This window comes from Amphiura filiformis, chromosome 2 (assembly GCF_039555335.1).
Source record: "Amphiura filiformis chromosome 2, Afil_fr2py, whole genome shotgun sequence".
Classification (NCBI taxonomy): Eukaryota; Metazoa; Echinodermata; class Ophiuroidea; order Amphilepidida; family Amphiuridae; genus Amphiura; species Amphiura filiformis.
The window spans coordinates 778,187-799,881 of NC_092629.1; the positions used below are offsets into that span (position 1 = coordinate 778,187).

Genomic DNA, 21,695 nt, shown 5'->3' on the forward strand with positions numbered 1-21,695 from the left:
AGCTAGCCACCCGTCTGGCCGTCATTTTAGACGGCCAGTTTGCTCCTGGGACGGGCAAAATTAATGCCTTTGACAGATGCTATATTATAAATTGTATGTTTTGAGAAGCTAATTGACCTTTTTAGTAGACCCAATTTGTAGAACAAGGCCATATCAGCATATATTTGAACTCTTTGAACCCCCAATGGGCTATAGATGTCTGGTAAATGTTTTAAAGGTCAAATTAGGACAGACAATTTTATTCAAATGACGGGCAACCCTCAATTTCTAGCTAAGACCCTGCCTATGGCTCCAAAAACAAACATTGTTAAAAATGTCTTCAAAAATAATATTATAAAAATACCCCTTGGGCAATGTTTTTGACTCCTTCAGAGGAAAAATTCACAATTGAAAGGGTCAAAAAAAATTTGAAAATACCCCTTCAGCAAAATGCTTAAAGAAAACCCTGACAGTAATAGTGCCAAAATGGTCCACCAAATCGCTTCAATTAGGTCTTCATTGTGCAAAATTTTCCACGTTCTGAGGGGGGAACAAAAAATTAAATGGCCACTTTCACTTCTGCATTCGACATTTGACAATAATGTTTAACACAATTTATAGGCCTACCATAATAGGGAAAACTTGCCGTCTGAAGGCTCCATCATGATCATGTCCATGTACTGCTCATTTCACAAATGTTCTGCTTTTTAAACTAAAACTTTACACATTAATAGTGCCAAAATGATACAACCAATTTGCTTCAATTAGGTCTTTATTTTTCTTTTAAAATTGCCCCCACCCTTCTGACTGCTTTAGATCTGCCACTGCTCCAAACAGTGACGCAGATTTCTTTTTGACTTGGGGGGTGAAAAAAATGTCTTGAAGTATAGTGAATCCAGGCTTTATCCAGCACCTTTTGGTGAAAGAATACTAGTAAGTTTATGGTACAAAACATTTTGCCACTGTTGAAATATGGTGCAAAAGTGGAATAAATTCGTGCTAAGCGCGCAAAAATGTGCACTTTTTGGGCTAAAATGGCCAAATATGAGGTTAATTTGGTAAGAAACATGTCGATATAGGGGAGAAACCCACATACAGGCGTCAACATTGGGGGGGTGATTGTATGGACCACCCCCTGGCAAAATATTGGGGAGATTTCTCCCCCCCCAGGATCTCGCCTATGGCTCCAAAAACAAACATTGTTAAAAATGTCTTCAAAAATAATATTATAAAAATACCCCTTGGGCAATGTTTTTGACTCCTTCAGAGGAAAAATTCACAATTGAAAGGGTCAAAAAAATTTGAAAATACCCCTTCAGCAAAATGCTTAAAGAAAACCCTGGCTGGCCGGTAACTTTTTAAGGTCAAGCCCGGTTGGCCTGTAACTTTTTGAGGCATATTTCGAACACTGCTCAAAGCCCAACTAGTTTCGTAGCCAACAGAGGGCGCTATTTCTTACTGGAGCCAGTTGTCGCTATGGAGCACGAATTAGCACAAAGAATTGAGCCCTAACTTGTTTTGTAGCTAACATAGGGTATTTTTAATGGAAATGTTACAACATGGCAACAAATGAGAGGCAAATGCACCATTATGACTATAATGACAAATAAAATGAACAAGCAGAAAGACTGTCATATTAGTAGAATAAACAATTATTTATTTCTCAATGTTTGTGAATACCAAACCACACATAAAAATACAAATGATCAGATCTCATGAAAAAAAATCCCCAAGATCGTTTATCAAGATCAATAATATTCTTAAATAAAATCTTTTATAGTTCATTAAAGTAGAAAAGGCTCTTTTTCAGGTGCATGTAATCAGGTACTCACTCAGATATAGTATCAGGAATCTATTCTTGATCACTCTGTTGTGGTGTTTTTAGATGTTTGGTCTTGATGATGTCTCCAAATTTCCTAGATGCTGTTTATTGACAAGTTGATTGTAGATTATATTATCTAAATAATCATCTACATTTAGAAACACCACAATAGAGTGGTTGAGTAATAGCAATTGAAATATTTCCAGTGAGTTCCAGATTATGTGGCTCTGAAAAAGAACCTTTTCTGCTTCAACAATTCAGACCTGTAGCCTATCTATAGTATGTTTAGGTGCAAAAATGTGCCTTGATTGTATCAGTGATTACTTTGAATTTGACCAAAAGGCAAAAAAAAGTGTCTTGACCTTCTCCCACTGATAGTGGCTTAGCCAAGGGGGGAAGGGTGGACTGCCCTGTGAGAAGCCTTGCCTACCCCCAGGGTTTTGAGTTTTGCTAGCTTAAACCTGCAAAAACCTAATTTAAACCAGGCATTAATTTAAACCCGTTTTTGCTTGGTTAAAACTGGCAAAAACCTGTTTTTGCCTGCAAAAACTCATCTATAGTCATTCAAATATTAAAGGTAACACAGAAAGCCATAAACAGTATCACAACTTTAAATGCATCATTCAACATTTTTTTGTCTCACCAAGTCCTTAAAATGAAGTGCACTATAGTGAGCCGTTAATTATAATTTCAAAATGTGGCCTTAATCCTCAGAAAAATATTTTTGCTACTTTTATAATTGTTTTGAGATGAAAAATAGTGAAACAAATCACTTTTGTAATTAAAACCACATTTTTTTACCTCCAACAAAAACCTACAAACAATGTTTAGGCCAACAAAAAAATAAGATTTGCCTTAGGGGAGTTTGAAAGCTTATGCGGTGTGCGTTTTTGTTTTTTCTTTATTTTATTTTTCATAAATTGAACAATGCCAATTTCAGAGTAGCGGTGCGATCAGAAACAAAATTGAACGTAGATTTTCATTTAAAATAAAAATAAAAAAAATCAACTTCTGCAATTTTGTTTGAGCAAACGCGCAGCATAAATTAAATGTGCGCAGGGAACATGAGACAATTATTTCTTTTGGCCTAAAGTGGATAGATATTACTAAGTGCAGTATTTTGTGATGGCTACACAGACATGGTACACAAATGAGATGTTAACTTTCATTGAAATTTCTTTGTAATTAAAGGTATAATAAATTAACATTATAAATGTACAAGATAAATAATTAATAAACTGCTGTATGAAGAGCAAGTGGAGTCCTATTATGGTAAATTTGTGATTGTCATAACATACTACACTAGCTTCCAAACTATAGTCTGTATACCTTCCTCGAGTCAGTAATTTAGATATTGTTTTTTATTGTATCTCTAATGTAATGATGGTAAGTATATAAAAGTATACATTTTCAGAAAGTAAACGATGCAAGGAATCCAAGTAGCATAACAGATTCCTGCACAAATTAACAGTTTTTGAGAAAATCTCGAAAATTTGATTTGACTTTACTGACTCAAGGAAGGTACTCGGACTATAATAAAATTTCCTTTCAGTATACATATAAAGATACTGACCTTTTCCCCACATATATAATTTATATCAAAATCCAAATACACAAAACAATCACATTTTCAGGTTTGTGCATACAAAGCAATTGTTTTCAAAAATCAGTAAAAAAGAACAAAAATGGACTATTCCAGTTGAAATCCATACGCCCCTTATGGAACATATGACCAATCTTTATCTTCACACAGGGAGTGTGAATTTCAAATGGGGTTACCTTACCTGAATGGGTGAATCCATTTGAAATTAATACCCCTTGTCATGTCTTCCACAAGGGGTGCATGGATTTCAACTGGAATAGCCAATTTTGTAGCAGACGACACTGAATGGGTGACTCCATTTGAAATTCACACTCCCTATGTAGGAGATTAAGGTCATGTCTTCCATAGAGGTGTAAGGATTTCAACTGGAATAGCCCATTACTACATGTACTACCTGTAAAGTTGGTTCAGCATATGTTGGCGAATACCATGAGACTCATAACATTGTGTATCACTTGGGTGCAGCACTTGCTAATTGCACGTAACGTGTCTGGGGTGTTAACGCGGCTGTGTACTCTAGACATTGTTTCTTTCGCGAAATTGAGTTTTTTGTATAAGTTTGTACTTAATGTTTTTTATAAATACAAGGAATGAAAATCCAGATTTATAAACTCCAACTGCAATATTTTAAGGATTTTATTTCACTATATTCCACCCGTGTTTGAAATTTAAAAGGAAAGAAAATCTTTGTTGTACCAGCAGGGTACACGCGCGCAACAACGCATCGCGTTGCGTATCGTGCAATTTGGTAACGCACAGATACGCGACGCTTATCTGCATGCGTGGCGCATCTTATGGAAATACCACGGAAGCACTGATTTCACAAAAACCTAGCGGTCAAATGGCTCCGTTTTAGCTGATAAAATGTGATTCTTTCCCCCTATTTAAACATCAAGATATGAATAGATTTCGCCCAAACTTCTCAAGGGGCTGTGGATGTACCCGATGTTCACGTAATGTAAGGTAGAAAAACGGGAACTGCCGCATTCTCCTGTAAGCTTCGATCAAAGTGCAAAATGTGACCACTTTAAACTTCAACGGCCTTTATTTCAATGTTCATTTTCTCGGTAAAATAACGATTTAGGTACACGATAACTCAATAAATACAGCATCTATAAGGTAAGCAATAATGCTCATCATAAAAAGCATGATTGACTTAAGAAACGGTTTTCTCATTTTTTTTATATTTTGGTCTATTTCCGATTTTAGGCATCATTTTGTACAAATAGGCGTTTGTGAATTTTAAAAAGTTCATTTTGATGCCTTATATGATCAATATCTCAAAAAATAAGGCCAATATCAAAAAACAAAAAAAGAAGTTTTTGGAATGGTGCCTCAAGATTAAGAAAAAAGCAAAACAAAAATGTTTGGAAAGAGTGTTTTTTTGTTATGTACCGAACAAAAATTGCCAAAAATTCACTTTTTTGTGATTTTCTTCATAATTGTTGTTTTTACGCCAAAACTGTACTTATATTGAGATTCATTGATGTATTGCCTTTATAAAAATGTATACTTTTACATGTCTTGCGTGAATAATTACAAAGTTATGGCACTTTTACTACATGCGTATCTGAGAGTACACAGCTACCTTAATGTGAATTTATGTGATCAAAGTTGGGACTTGGTGACACATGCAGTAACAAAAACCGAATAACAAACTATAGACAGAAATATACACAAAATTGTGATATAATAATATACTGTAAAAGTGGAAATTTTTGCACGATTAATTTTTTGCGCAAGCCAATTTTGAACTGTTCCCCTTGTTTTTACATTCACGATTCTAAGTTTCCTTACACTGACCTATACTGTACAAAAGGAATATATTCGCACATTGTTATATTGGCGGTAGCACAAAAATAAATGTAGCGTGAAAATGTCCACTTTTACAGTAGTTATAGTATGTTAATCAGTGCTATAAGTATATTATAAAAATAAAAAGACACATCACTGAGTAAAAGATGGTCAACACATGTAAATAAACAAATTATACAGCACATTTTTTCAGATGATTCAAAGCGCTGTAATTCTCTTGCCACTGGTGAATCATCAAAATTACATTGCATCAACTAGGCCGCTTGCAGCCAAATGGTGCAAGCCAATCTGCACATAGATTGTAACATCTCCCGAATTCCATTGAGTCCAAATGCCATTCGGTGAAGATACCGGTAACTAAAGATACCAATCAATCACCAATTTTGAAAGCAGGAGGAAACCTTTTAGTCATCAAAATATAGCGGTTTGTTCTGTAAACACAATGGCTGTATTCACAGAGAGAGACGAATGAGTACTGGACTATAATTGGAGTTATTCCAACCAATGGTGCATCCAGGGGGCGTGCCCCCCTCTTATAATTTGTTTAGGCCATTTACTCTGAGGGGGGCTACCCCCTGCAGGCTCCAACAGAGTTGTATTTTCCATTAAATTTGGGCATACAAAGCATCAAAAACTTTTCCACAAAAAAAAGAAGAATTTTGGATCTGCCCTTGAATCCAACTAGATGGGGCCTTAAAAAAGTCATATGTCATAGGGCCTCAACTTAGTCTTGGTTTATGAGAATCAGAATCCGTCATAGTCACTGCACTTAATGTATGATACAATGAGAGAAGTTGATTCTCGCAATCGAATCTTACGAGAATCGATTCCGTGATTCTCATCAAAATCTCTGCCATGTTTGCATGTGGCTCATGGAGGACAAATGTGTATCTCCTGACAATTTTGCTGTGCGCCTGGCACACTTTGATTTAAAGTGGTTTGAGTTCTGAATGAAACGTATTGTGCCGAAGTCCAGCTTGACATATTTCTCCATGTAAAATAAAGTTTCAATAGTAATATATTAATGTTGCATCTATTCAAACTCGATTCCCATAATTTTTCTCTGATTAAACAAAGTTCTGAGGGTATATTAATTAGGGCAGGGGTCAAAAAGTAACCAATTCCCATTTAAAAAGGAGGTGTACAGTAAGTAAGAAAAACATATCCAGTCCATTGCAATATCATACTTAATCCGACCTTATCCAAAGGCCTTACAATCAATACACTTCCCATGATTTGTATCCAAATTCAAAATTTCTACCAATGTTAGCTTACATATTTTGATTCAACAATATTTTCACCTCTAACCGAAGCTTGACTAAGATATTGGTATAATAGCACTCACTCTCTCTCTCTCTCTCTCAAGTCTCAATAGAGTAGACTGGTGCACAGTACAGACCCTTGTATCATTTGTAAAGTCAGTTCTGCTTGGTTACACAGACATTATCCATAACCTGCATGAATAGGTTGTCTTATGGATCAGTCAGGGTTGTTTAGTTTTTCTTCAATCTTAATGCTTCTACAACTTTTGGATACAATTAAAATACCTCTATGATGTCATTTTATCTATTGCTAAAAATTCACCTTCAAGGTGCAGAATTCAACAGGTTTGTTCCCCATGATTTTACCAAATATTTTCTTTGAAATTTTCACATGTAAAAACATGTTTTGATTTTGTAGTAAATACCTGGTAAGACTGTGCATATGACTAGCATTCCACTGGTACTCATTTGACTTTATTATGGGGGTATAGCAGTTCTTAGAATCAAAAAAATCGATTTAAATTTTTTTTAAATCTGATTTTTTTTAAAAATTTTAAAAAATCAACAACCCTGGGATCAGTACTCAATAGGTTGTCTTATGGATCTGTGACAGCATTGCAACCTTTCAGGTTGCAATCATGAAGTTACATCATCATTCCTTTATTTTTAAAAGTACTAGTTAATTTAACTTCCTCAAAAATAAAATTCTTGATTTTTGGTGAAAATTATGGGAAATCTAAACTTGTAATTCATTGTTAAGCCTTGGGATATGGCTAGATTAAATGTTCTTGAAATTGCTGGAATATTTTTTCTTACCGTTCACCCCTTTAATTTTCTACGTATCCACACCCATTCCCCTATTTGCAATATTACCCCTATATATAATAGTCACATAATATGCCTAACAAAAGTTGTACAAAGGTGTCGTCTACGTATCAGCACCCATCCCCCTATTTGCAATAATACCCCTATATATAATAGTCACATATATGGCTAACAATAGTAGTACAAAGATGTCATCCAAGAATCCTAAAACACCAAATACAGCTTCCGGAATAATGTCTAGAGGTGATATAAAATACACGATTGCTGCGAAGAAACACAAGATAATGCGCAGACGAAACATCCAAACGAGGCCAGAGAAAGAGAAGAACTCCCTCATGGCGTGCCGGAGAAGAGTTGGTAGGTCACGAAGAATGTCCATTATCTGAGAAGAAGAGGAGAACGTATTATGTTACTTGTTTATTTATTATTCGACTTATTGACACAATAATGCAGCAAAATAGGATAATAGGCGGTACAAACATAAAAACACAAAATATTTATGTATAATTCAATTTATTTCACAATTTTTCATCATTTTTTTTACAATTCTCCCTTTTTTCTGTCACCATGAGTAAAAAATAGTATATTGTTGACCCAATTTTTTTTTAACCAACGCCTTCCGTCTACCAACGGCCTTACATGAACCGGCTCCCCCTGGCCCCCAACTGGCTACGCCACTGATGTGTTTCTCTCTGCAAATCGCAAAAATAACTGTACGTGAAAATTACTACTTATACAGTACTTTACTCACACAGCAAAAAATTGTTAAGCTAGGATGCACAACTAAGTTGACTAGCCGTCGTAGCGACTATTACTAGTATTAGCAACTATGCCCTACGGTCAAAAGACGATGGTTGAGTGTCGGGTGAGGGAGAGGAGGGTTGAAGGTTAGGTAAACTTATTGGTCTAGGGTCCCCCCCCCCCCAGGGTCCCCTGAGAACCTATTGTAATCATTGAGATTTACAAATTTGTAATACTTTCAGGGGGGAAGGGGATGAGAGGGTGCCTTAGTAAACTTACCAGTTTAGGGTCCTCTCAGAACCATATAATTCTTTCCAGGATGGGGGAGGGGATGTGAGGGGAAGAAAATTAGGTGACTTTAGTAAACTTACCGGTCTAGGGTCCCCTGAGAACCTCCTATTGTAATCATTGATAGCATTTGAGACAGTCTGGGCTTCCTCAACAGTCACATCGACTTCACGAAAACATGGAAATAGTACAGTAACCTGAAATGGAAGGGAATTGTATCATTATGATTCCTGCATAGTGATGATCGCTAGATTGGAAAGGCCTTGGGCAAGGCGTATTGCCTCGCTTGTCTCACCCCATCCAGGTGCAAGGGGAAGCTGTTAGGGATAGTCACAGTTGTTGTACTGATGAACCATTTTTAGGCAGCAAAACGTGGTTCCGACAGATTCTAATGACGGCGGAATAAATGTGAGGCTGTTTACAGCATAAAGCGCTATATAAATATCTACATTTATTTATTTATTACAACAATAATCCATTATGAATATAATAAGGACCTATACGTGCACTGTGACATTATCATGGGTCATTCGAAATCAAAAATAATTTAATTGAACAGTACGAAGTGGTGATTTTGACCCCCTTGAAATCCCAACGAAATTTAAAAATCTTTTTCGGCATTATGCATTGATTTTGACGCCACTAAAATCTCAACGAAATTCAAAAATCTATCTTTTTTGGCAAGAGGGTCACAATTGTGATCACTTTTAAGAAAATGCCCCTCAAAGAGAGCATTTTGTCATTTGGACCATTTAAATTCCCAATTTTGGTCAAGATCAACAAACTTTGACGGCCCGCCATTCACAAATGAAATGGAATTTGACCTTTTTTCTTGTGACCTTACCTTGGGATCCATGAAAGGTACCTTTGAGCCAATGGAGAGCAAAAATCCAAGTGGGTGGTAAGGACCGTCGATGTTAGGATTTTAAAAAATCGATATATTGGTCACTCATTATCGATAATAATCGATAAATCGATTTTCCTCCCAATTTTAATGACCTGAAAATTCAAGTCACTAAGCTTCAAAAATTTGACAGTCGTAAGAAAAGTTAGCAATATTTATCAATTCTACAACATTTTCGGAGGGAAATTAGGATGATAGAACATATGGAAATGTATTAGAAACTTTTAATAGTGGTGAGGTAAAGTAACACTGATTGATTCTAGAAGTTTTTACATGTCAAAACACGCCTGTATTGACAAAATTGCGTTGGTTAACACGCTGCTTACGCCTCGATTTTTGGATTTTTTTCATTATCGGCAACTCCGATATATCGATTTTCTTCCGAAAGTGATATCGGCGATATTGATATTATTGGATAGCCGATTTTTTGATTATTATCGATTCATCGACGGTCCTTAGTGGGTGGGTGTATACTTGGTCTGCTTTGGCATGAACTGACCCATTGGTGTTCTTTATATCAAGTCATTGTAATGGGCCATTCACAAATGACATACTGCAGGCATGAGAATTTTCAGTTTAAAAAATGAATTCAGTTTTTTTTATAGTCAAAATTTCCGCAACTTTATTTAATTTCAGCCTGTTTTTGGTACTTTTTGCCCAATTTCACGCGCATTTTCAGTTTTTTCAGTTTTTTTTAGGAAAGTGCAGTCTCATGCCTGCTACTGGCTAGTACATGTACAGGTGGCGTGCACAGCTAACAAAGTACATCAACTCAGCAGCCAGGAGGTCTCGAAACTACCAACTTGTGATTTCATGCTCATTTTGTGAGAGCAGGTCACATGTTGACCCCTGACCTAATAGGATTTATGGGACCTTTACACACAGAGGAATATGTTCAGATATGAAGAGCTTTGTTTCAAAACCCCTTACATCCACTTGCCCAATTTTGAGAACACAAAAATCACTGATATATGGGGTTTGCAACAAAAAGCAGTTTTTGGCGGATGCTCATTCTACCCAAGCATCCCGCCAAAAACTGCTTTTGTTGAAAACCCCCTTATATCAGGGATCTTTTTTTATGATTATTTGATGTGTTCTCAAAATTGGGCAAGTGGATGTAAGGGGTTTTGAAACAAAGCTCTTCATATATTACACAACGTTTAATAATAAAATTACCTTCCTCTTTTGATGAGGATAAGGGCAATGCTATGTAAGCTAGTAAGCTCACTGATAGTAATACACTTGGAAATAGGTATCGTAAGGTGGATGTGACATTGAGTTATTCCATTTGAAATTGGAAATCTGCTATATCCCTGTGGAAGAATTAAGAATAATCAGAGTGAGGCCTAATAGCTAAATTCACACAAATGTCCCCTGAAGTGAGCTTGTTTGGCTGCCCACTCACACCTTTATTCTGTTTCTGTCAATTTCACTAGGATTTCAAATTTGACCTTTGACCTCACCTGTTGTCTACATACAGGGCATGCTATGGCTCCTAGCCATGTCCCATGTCTCCAATATGTTATAAGGCACATTCCTAGCAAAAAACAATAATAGGGAAAAATCAGAAGATTAAGTAACCAGCAAAGTATCAGTGATGACAAAATCATTCAAACCATCAAAAATCAAATGTTGACATTTTGATAAGAAGTATTAAAGAGATGACGTCATCTACTGTAGAAGTGGACATTTTCGCGGTAGCCTACATTAATTTTCTCGCTCAAAGCAGCTTCTGCGAAAATATGTTCTTTTTATGTATTATCTTGAAATATGTTCTTTTTAGTATTATCAGATCTATTAGTATTATCAGATCTATATAGTATTATCAGATCTACATTAGTATTATCAGATCTACAAATTCTGTTGCTTCATTTAAGCACCAAGTTTTGGAGTTTTACCAGTCCAAATTTGCTCGCACCTTTGATGCAACTTCTGTTTGCACTTGGACCTCTTTTTGTAATTGTTCAAATTGCAGGCAAATGTAACTTACCTGCATTTTCCCCTCTAATTTATTTTTCCTTCCCTTCTTTTTTGGTTTTGGTGGGCGGTCTTAGAGGTGCCTGGCACCTGTTCGCTCCAGCCATTCACTGGACTTTTTAAAACAAATGTTCCTTTCATAATATTGTGTAATTTTTGATGTAACTTATGTGCAATATTATATATTTCTTGTAATTCTGTGCCAGTGATAAAGTGTAATAAATAAATAAATAAATAAATGGTATAGGTCTATGTAAGAAAACTTAAAATCATGAATTTTAAAACAAGTAAAATGGTTAAAAATCAACAAAACACAAAAATTTACACACACAAAAATAACAACTTTTACAGTATACCAGAAGGTCATTTACATCAAAACACAGCTGAAGTCTGAAGGTTTTAGTCGCAATGTTCAACATTGGTTGGTTGTCTGTCAAAATAGGTATGTTTGGTTGACCAGATTAAATCAATTAAATCTTAATGCTTAAATTTAAAGTTCTGTGAACTCAAAATTAAACCAAACTAATAAATCAAGGCAATGCACTTGACCTGACTGAACACCCAGAAGGGGCAGAGGTATGGTTTATGTTTTCTGAACACCCAGAAGGGGCAGAGGTATGGTTTATGTTTTCTGAACACCCAGAAGGGGCAGAGGTATGGTTTATGTTTTCTGAACACCCAGAAGGGGCAGAGGTATGGTTTATGTTTTCTGAACACCCAGAAGGGGCAGAGGTATGGTTTATGTTTTCTGAACACCCAGAAGGGGCAGAGGTATGGTTTATGTTTTCTGAACACCCAGAAGGGGCAGAGGTATGGTTTATGTTTTCTGAACACCCAGAAGGGGCAGAGGTATGGTTTATGTTTTCTGAACACCCAGAAGGGGCAGAGATATGGTTTATGTTTTCTGAACACCCAGAAGGGGCAGAGGTATGGTTTATGTTTTCTGAACACCCAGAAGGGGCAGAGGTATGGTTTATGTTTTCTGAACACCCAGAAGGGGCAGAGGTATGGTTTATATTTTCTGGCTGAACACCCAGAAGGGGCAGAGGTATGGTTTATGTTTTCTGAACACCCAGAAGGGGCAGAGGTCTGGTTTATGTTTTCTGACTGAACACCCAGAAGGGGCAGAGGTCTGGTTTATGTTTTCTGAACACCCAGAAGGGGCAGAGGTCTGGTTTATGTTTTCTGACTGAAAATTAAACCAAACTAATAAATCAAGGCAATGCACTTGACCTGACTGAACACCCAGAAGGGGCAGAGGTATGGTTTATGTTTTCTGAACACCCAGAAGGGGCAGAGGTATGGTTTATGTTTTCTGAACACCCAGAAGGGGCAGAGGTATGGTTTATGTTTTCTGAACACCCAGAAGGGGCAGAGATATGGTTTATGTTTTCTGAACACCCAGAAGGGGCAGAGGTATGGTTTATGTTTTCTGAACACCCAGAAGGGGCAGAGGTATGGTTTATGTTTTCTGGCTGAACACCCAGAAGGGGCAGAGGTATGGTTTATGTTTTCTGAACACCCAGAAGGGGCAGAGATATGGTTTATGTTTTCTGAACACCCAGAAGGGGCAGAGGTATGGTTTATGTTTTCTGAACACCAAGAAGGGGCAGAGGTATGGTTTATGTTTTCTGAACACCCAGAAGGGGCAGAGGTATGGTTTATGTTTTCTGGCTGAACACCCAGAAGGGGCAGAGGTCTGGTTTATGTTTTCTGACTGAACACCCAGAAGGGGCAGAGGTCTGGTTTATGTTTTCTGAACACCCAGAAGGGGCAGAGGTCTGGTTTATGTTTTCTGACTGAACACCCAGAAGGGGCAGAGGTCTGGTTTATATTTTCTGGCTGAACACCCAGAAGGGGCAGAGGTCTGGTTTATGTTTTCTGGCTGAACACCCAGAAGGGGCAGAGGTCTGGTTTATGTTTTCTGGCTGAACACCCAGAAGGGGCAGAGGTCTGGTTTATGTTTTCTGGCTGAACACCCAGAAGGGGCAGAGGTCTGGTTTATGTTTTCTGGCTGAACACCCAGAAGGGGCAGAGGTCTGGTTTATGTTTTCTGGCTGAACACCCAGAAGGGGCAGAGGTCTGGTTTATGTTTTCTGGCTCATATTTTCAACACAGTTTTGGTGAAAATGATGGGCACTTGTAAAATCCTAGCCATGACCCTGAATATGCCTCTGAAATCCAATGTCTGAAGTAAAGAAAATGTAACACACTCATAAACAAAGTTCTTGGTATCCAGTGGCGTAACTTTGGGCCAGGGTGCCCGGGGGCGAAAGTATATCGGGTGCCCCTGACCAACGATGTGCATAGTCCGACGTGTAGGACAGTGGCGTAGCTAGGGGTTGTGGCGCCCAGGGCTAAGGATACATAATGGCACCCCTCCCCAATTCCCGGAGCGGAGCGCGCGAAAATTTGCACAAATGGGACCAATCACGCATTAATTTTGGTCATAATGAAGTTGAATATCGGTCTTAAATATCGGTCGAAAATTTTGACTTTCATCGCTGGAGGAGGCGCAGAATCGACGCTGAATTGGTTAATTCGGCGCCCCCTAAGGGTGGCGCCCAGGGCACGTGCCCCTTCTACCTCCTAAGTTAACAGACTACATGTATGCTCAGCTCAGACTATAATCACTATCTCACATGGCGCAAGAAAGACGAATCGCGAAAGTGACCGTACCGCTCCTCCCGAAATTTTTTTTCGGGTGGGGCAGTGGACTTTTGCAGTTAATCTTTCTTGAGCGATCAGTCTTGAGTATAGACGAATCCAATTTCCTACTCCTCAATGACAGCCATAGCCGTGACGGGGACCCAGCCAACTACCTACCGATTGGCTAAAAAAAGTTTTCATTATCAATTGGACCAATCAGCAACATTGTTAAAATAATTTCACCACACAAAAAATTGGGGTGAATTATTTGCAAAGCTCCATTCTGATTGGTGATTTAAGGGGGTACTACACCCCTGGCCAATTTTGTGCCTATTTTTGCATTTTTTCTCAAAAATTATAGCGCATTAGTGACAAGTAAGATATACATGTATATTATAGGGGCAAGGACTACAACTACTGCACTGAAAATTCAGCAACTCAAGGCAAGTAGTTATTGATTTATTTATCAAATATTGGGTTTCCCTCATTTTTGACTGTAACTCCACAACTGTTGTCTGTGCTGAAATAAAATTTCCAGTGCAGCAGTTGTAGTCCTTGCCCCTATACATATCTTACTTGTCACCAATGCACTATAAATTTTTGAGAAAAATGCAAAAATAGGCACAAAATTGGCCAGGGGTGTAGTACCCCGTTAAGTGAAGAGATATCATGTAATTGATCAATCAGAGGCAATGTTAGATCAGAATATTAATCTCACCACAAAATACATGGCCACAGTTGGTCTCTGTTGCGAATCTCTTTTCCACAAGGCATATAGGGCATGTAGGATCTGTGTTATACCGGCGTCTTCTAAATGCTTCACCTCCGCTCGTTGACGTTGATGATGCTGATGTTTCCGAGGCGCCATTTTCATGTTGTGTTGGTGGTGGGATACCCAATTCTTCTCGAGTCCGATTCACCGCTTGTAGATTGTCCGGATGTATGTACCTTTGGTTTTGGTTTCTGTATAATAGCAAACATTCAAACAAATTAAACATGTTTTTAATTAGTTAGTACATGGGCTCAAATTTGTCACACTGGCGAGAATCAAGTAACAATTGACTGACCATCGTAACCATGGTAACAATACCACATACAGAATGGATATGATTTGAGACGAATCAACATTCGAGGTTAGAGACCGTTGCATTCGAATCTAGTCAGATTCGCTGAAGCATGACACTGTGTACATTACAGCAATGGAAGTTCAGAAGTACACACAGCCAATCACGATGGGCGATCGCATAAAAAATGTTGCTAAAATTGCACTTCAACAAAATTTCCGACTGTTCAAAATAGGCAATCTTTTCTCAAAAGATACAACTGACTCATCAAAATAATCTAAATTTCAACATATAACAGAATATAATTCTCAAGTAAGCCGAGCTGTGAAGATTTAGTTTTGAACGGCATGAACCCTGCAAGACTTTTTAGCCCCCAGTAGTGTCAGTTAATCATGTTAATTGTTATTGTTGGTATTGTCCTCCATGTGGCACAGACCCTAGAAAAATATCTTTTTCAAGGGTCTGTGATGTAAACTTATTCTGAAATCTTAACATTATCGTAGTCTCACATTTTATTTTTAGTTATAGCAGAAATGATGTCATTTAACATGGGCAGCTTAAAGTTTATGTATTTCAGCTATTTATATATAAATTGCAAGGTTCTTCAGCAGTCTGCCAATTTGGCGCTTACAATGTATACTTTCATGACTTTTTAGAAACACAGAGCCAGCGGTGCAAGTGGGGATACATGTCATCATCACATCGGCACTCAGCTTCATTTGCTGGTCAAGCTGCGTAGCATCGCGTGACTAGAACTTTTTTTGTTCTTTTTAAAGATAAACAGAAAGAGAAGATGGACACTGCTGAAGGAATTTGCTGAATATACTATTATAATATAGGCCGGGACGGAGCTACGTCATGCCGGTGAAAATAACCAAGTGCCGGTGAAAACAACTTGTGCAGATCAAGTGAACTCATTTATTTCATGTTCAAGTATGTATATTTTTTCTTCATATATGTGACCATCCTCCACAACTGAGCCCGGATGTCGCCAGTGCCACTATTGAGATATGCTCCATTGAACTTAACAATAAATAATAGGTAACAAAGGATTTATTGACTGTTTTATTGATTTTTCATACTAAAATGTCAAGTACTGTAGACATGATATACATCATTTTAAAGCTAATTTCAAGCAGAATATTTTGGTTGAATATCTCAAAAATGATGATTGTCGACTTCAGGGCTCAGTTGTGCTGGATGGTCACATATGTACTCAGTATGAATACTATTTTTAAATACAAGTATTTTAATTTGTAAATGTACGGCACTACGGCTCTTGCAGGGCCCCCAGGAAGATCAGTGTTTTCATTGATGGGATTACCCTGCTTAATTTAGACTAAGAGAGTATAAATAAATAAATAAAGCAAATTATTTAGGAAATTAGGTCACTGACACTGGACCATGCGCCCGCCCACTGCGCATCGCAAGCATTACACTTTCTGACTTTACGCCAAGTGCGTGCTTGGAATGTTTTGTTTTTTAACTGCAAGTTGCCAGGGAAATTTGCTAAAAATAACCCAAGTCCGCTCTCTCCTATATTGTCAATGTTAATGACAATAATGTCGTCATGGTCATTGGCAAGCCAATGCCCGGGGCCAATGCATTGGTCATAATTGGTAAGCTTAAAATATACTGACCTGTTGAGGTATGCAATCATCAGCGGAATGGCAATAACAAGAAATGCACCAAGAATATGAACAACTTCGTCACCAACCCCTTCAATCATCGTTCCACTTTGAGGCAGGCTCATTATTTGATAAGGAAAACATTAAAAATAACACCAGGACTGGCCCTGTCATCTACCGGAACTAGGAAGGCCACATACTGTGTTTTGATTGGTGGTTGGTACTAAACAATTTTGGCAACTTGAAATACGTAATGAAAAACGATGTAGAAATGAAATAGTAGCCCATGCAACGCATGGAACCAGATTCACCAAATGAGCGGTCTGCTGCCCTCGTTTGATTGATTGGCATTTCTCGGGGGGACCACTTTAAACTATAAGGGGTACAAAACACAAGAGAAGGAGATTTCTGAGATAACGGTTCCAAAATAATTATTTATTTTTATAGTTTCAATTTTAAATTTGCAAATAACGTAAAATTAAGTTGGTTTCAATACAGAATAATACACAGAATTTTCAAAACAAATGAAACAAAACAAAACAAATAATAATAATAATAATAATAATAATAATAGCGTTTTGGAATTAAATCTAATACTGGAACTTACTTTTTGCAACTATTGCGACGTTGCGTCTGGAACCACCAGACTTCATCAGGCAACTAGTAATAATAATAATAATAATAATAATAATAATAATAATGATAATGATAATGATAATGATAATGATAATGATAATGATAATAATAATAATATAATAACCCTGCATTCATCCTCATACGTTCACTGAATCACACTCCACCAAACACACATCATTCATGCATCTTCTCACAATAAAACGTTATTTATGATTTATATACTAGGCCTAGTTATATTTAAATTATTAAAACACATCAGAAAACTATCATCAAGACCACTATTGCACAAAATACAGAAATTTAAACAATATAAAATATACAAAATGATAAAAAATTATTAAGAAATAATTTGTTTAAAATGTTTCAGATTGCACACGCTTCTAACATTTTCTCACCATGCATAATGTCATAGGGGGGGCCTACATTTCATCCACATCATTCATACATTTTCTCACAATAAAACGATACAATTTATATATTAGTTATTATGGCACATCAGGAAACTATCATCAAGACCACTATTGCACAAATAAATACAGAAATTAAACAATATAAAATATACAAAATGATAATTTTTTTTTAAATTATTACGAAATAAGCTGCTAATAAAGTGTATCAGATTGCATTCATACATCTTCTCACAATAAAACGATACGAGTTATATACTACTGTCTGTTCAATTAGCTTAGATTCTTGAATTTTTGAGATATTTGAAAAAATAAAAATTGTGGTCAAAGTCATCAAAGAAAAGTGTTAGCCCAGCCTTAGACCTAACGTGATTTATACTTTTCAAATTCTGAAGTTCAATTTAAAACCCCATTTCTTTTGAATTTTAGTCTTTTCCCGCGATATTTTTATAACAAGCCGTAGAACGTCGGGTACCATAAACTTTTTTGAATCAATCCATTTAGAGCAATGGGGACAAATGTCATATTGCGCTGAGATAGCATTTATTCGACCCGGGTATTCGACTATCCGCATCAAGAAGTATTGTCCAGCAAAATAGCTATAGGCCTATTTGCCAATATGCCTATTGTGTTGAAACCTTACTGTTGAAACATTACGCCATTATTTATGAACTAAGTTTTCTAAAATAGGCCCAGCTTATATAAATACATTCCTTGCGTATGTATTTATTTATTTATTTATTTATTTATTTATTTATTTATTTATTTATTTTATTTATTTATTTATTTATTTATTTATTTATTTATTTATTTATTTATTTATTTATTTATTTATTTATTTATTTATTTATTATGCGTGTTGATGCCATTTACCAAAATCAAAGTTTGTTTAAGTGTTGTGCATCCTTAATCATTGCATTCCTATGGCATGTTTATTTATGTGATGAGCGCCCTTGAAGTGTTAAGCTAAACATAGCCTGCAGCCCATCAATCACATGTAATTTGGTGCCGAATTTGGCACTGGAGGCTGTCATCTTGTATTTTGAAGTATTGTAGTGTAGAAGCTCTCGGTAAAGACACAATTAATCTTTACCTAAACCAACATAATTAGTATTTGTGACAAGAACAAGAAGAAGAATAGCAAGTGAAGATAATAAACATCATCAAGATACGTTTCAGCTAAAGTGTATCCTTGGATTTGTGATGATTTGTGTCACTTTTTGTTGTTGGTTTCGAGTCATCGAAGATTGTATTATTTAGTACCAAGCTTCTGCTAACCAGGGGAGCAAAGCAAGTTTGCCCCTACATTTGTAAAGATTAATTATCTGTAAAAAGATGCTATAGTTGGTAAATAGTTACCAAATAAAGGTTCAGTTGAGCGTCTGTTTTGTAAGCTTACCTAAAAATAGCTAAAAGCTTAAGGTCGTGTCAGCAGTGTAAACATAAACATTGCATTGGCACAGACAGTCACCGCAGCCTCCAGTCATGTCAGACGTCACTGAATATATCAAATATTAATGAGTGTGCATGTAGATAAATGCACATTTGGTAGAAGCTTAAAGAATAGAACTTCAAAGAAGTTATTGAGGCCTATGAATCCGAATCGTAGAAATCAAAATAAAGATATCAGTAGTAGCTGCCTGTATGTACATTTCTAACACAGACATTAGATCTCTTGCACCGTTGTGCAGGAATGACTTGTAGAATCAAAAGCACAAACTGACACGGGACTACTACTGAAAAATAGCTTTGTGGTATTTTAATAAATATCTAATTAAGGGGTAACAAGTTTACTCCCGAGTCGCTTTACGACAATTCAAATAAAGTTTGGTAGTAAAGTGCCTGCATGTACGCCTCTAATACTGACATTAGTAATCTTGCAGTTGCACAGCTAGTGCATGCAGGAATAACTCATAGAATCATACAACACTGACTCAGGACTTCTACCTAAAAAAGAGTTTTGTGGTATTTTGTTATCAATAAACGGGCGCAAAGAGCTTACTCCCGCCTGTCGGTGCACGATAAACGAGTGGATCAAGCTTTCTCCCACCCGTCGGTAAGCAACGTGGGCCTGCATTCAAGCCGAAGTTTCGTGTATACTGACATTCAGTATTTATTTTAGGTTTCACACATATAGCCTCACAAAGCACACTTTACACAGGTCCTACGTATAGTTTCTCACATAAATTAGTGAACCGTTGTTCACTTCAGAAAAATATTTAAACCGTTGCTTGCATCGGCGCGTTTAGATTAATTAGCTCGTTTCGGTACTATCGAAAACATCATGTCGAGTCATAAAAGCGGTTCGAATTAAGAAGCAGAAGATCTTATAAAAGTGATGCATTATCTAAAAGTACAGAATATGCTTTATTGCAAGCTGCAACTCGAAAGGTAGAGCTAGAATGTCGTGCCAAAGCATTGAAGGAAAAACAAGCTCTAGAAAGTGAGGAATTTAATATCCAAGCCAGGGCAAGGGACTTGCAACAACAAAGAGAGTGGTTGGAAATGAAGACTGAAATAAACATAGAGCAAGCCAAAATAGATGTATTGGAGGATTATGAACATAAATCCCAGAGCTTAAGAAGTAGACCAAAATCGGTGCTTGATGACCTCACAGAAGCTCAACCAGATACAAACACATCAGTGAGGCAGTGGTTGAACCACAACACTAGAGAAGGTCAAGAAATTGATGGCAAGTTCCTAGCTAAACATGATACAATTGGTGCTGTAGGTCTAAATCCAGGGCAAGACCAAAATACACACATGTGGAGTTGGGACCTGCAAAAGAGCAGCCAGCAGTGGGCATGACTACTGATGGTAAAGTACATACTGATTTAGGTCAACAAGTTCAGCCAAGAAGCAGGTTAACAACCAGTCAAGTTATGCAAGTCAACTTTCCACCACCAAGTGAAGTCTTGTTTCCTGCAGCAGCACCTGAGGAATCAGAAAGTACAGGGACAGAATACCCCACATTATTTGTCAGCCACGAAATATGAAAATATTGATGAACAGTATCGTCAGTATGGTCAAGAACAGTACAGTGAACAGTATGAACATGACGGGCCTTCATCAGTAAAGTATGGTCATAGAGTAACTTCGTCACCAGAGCCTGATGTGAAGAAAAAAAAGTCATGTTGCCACGGCAACATACAACAGAAGTGAAAGAATAAGATAAAGATACCAGTATAGAAAATTTGGCCCGCAACCAAGACAACTTAACAAGGCTGCTGGTGGAACAACATAAACAAGCTTAGTCTACCAAAGCGGACATTACAGACATTTACTGGAGACCCGCTTCAGTATGTTACTTTCATACGAGCCTTGAATTCATAATTGAAAATAAGAGCAAAAGCAATAGAGACCGTCTGTACTATCTTGAACAGTACACAAGAGGTGAAGCCAACAGTTTGGTGAAAAGTTGTATTCACATGGATGATGAGGTTGGTTACCTGGAAGCAAAAAGGTTGCTGGAAAGGAAATATGGTAATAAGCACAAGATTGCAGAGGCCTACTTAGCGAAGATGAGGCAGTGGCCGAATGTGAAAGGTGATAGTTCAGGGCTACAAGATTTGTCATTATTTTTGTTAGAATGCAAAAATACCATGACCAGCCTGGGCTATACTAATGAGTTGCAAAGTACAGCAAACATTAGAATGTTGATGATGAAGTTACCATATAGTATGAGAGACAGATGGAGGAGACAAGTAGATTATGTAGAAGAAGAAAGAAACAAAGTGGTAACATTTGAAGACTTCACCTCCTTCTTAGAAAAACAGGCTAGAATCGCAACTAATGCTGCCTACGGTAGAAGTGTGACGGAGAAGGAAGATAGTACTAAGAAGGAAGAAAGGGTAAAAACCCAAACTATCAGACTTATAAAGCTAGAAGAAATCTAGCAACAAACACAGAAGCTGTGTCGGCAAGTGTGACATCAAATAGTCCAGGAGCCAGGCCAAATGTGTCGCTGGTAGCCCAGGAGCCGACAAGCCGTGTACATATTGCAAGGGTAAAGATCACACTTTGGAAATGTGTAACAAATTGAAGGAAAAGCCTATAAGTGACCGGTTGCAGTATCTAAGAGAGTTGGGAGTTTGT

At 37.2% G+C, this 21,695-nt stretch overlaps 1 protein-coding gene across 1 annotated transcript; it reads right to left on the reverse strand.

Moving 5' to 3' along the window:
- Positions 1–6,292: 6,292 nt before the first annotated feature.
- LOC140145428 (E3 ubiquitin-protein ligase RNF170-like) lies at positions 6,293–16,759 on the reverse strand. Its single transcript, XM_072167149.1, has 5 exons — positions 16,570–16,759; positions 14,584–14,828; positions 10,703–10,776; positions 8,419–8,532; positions 6,293–7,688 (listed from the first exon to the last, which is right to left on the reverse strand). Exons 1-5 carry the CDS (start codon positions 16,680–16,682, stop codon positions 7,410–7,412), a joined length of 825 nt encoding a protein of 274 aa, XP_072023250.1. The 5' UTR covers positions 16,683–16,759; the 3' UTR covers positions 6,293–7,409.
- Between the last annotated feature and the right edge of the window lie 4,936 nt (positions 16,760–21,695).

What these genes read in the sequence shown, in the direction of transcription:
- LOC140145428 (XM_072167149.1), bottom strand. Translation starts at nt 16,682, where the DNA reads ATGAGCCTGCCTCAAAGTGGAACGATGATTGAAGGGGTTGGTGACGAA. An exon ending in ATGATTGCATACCTCAACAG is followed by an intron (nt 14,829 to 16,569) that starts GTCAGTATATTT and finishes GCTATTATACAG; the next exon opens with AAACCAAAACCAAAGGTACA. An exon ending in GCCCTGTATGTAGACAACAG is followed by an intron (nt 8,533 to 10,702) that starts GTGAGGTCAAAG and finishes CTTCCATTTCAG; the next exon opens with GTTACTGTACTATTTCCATG.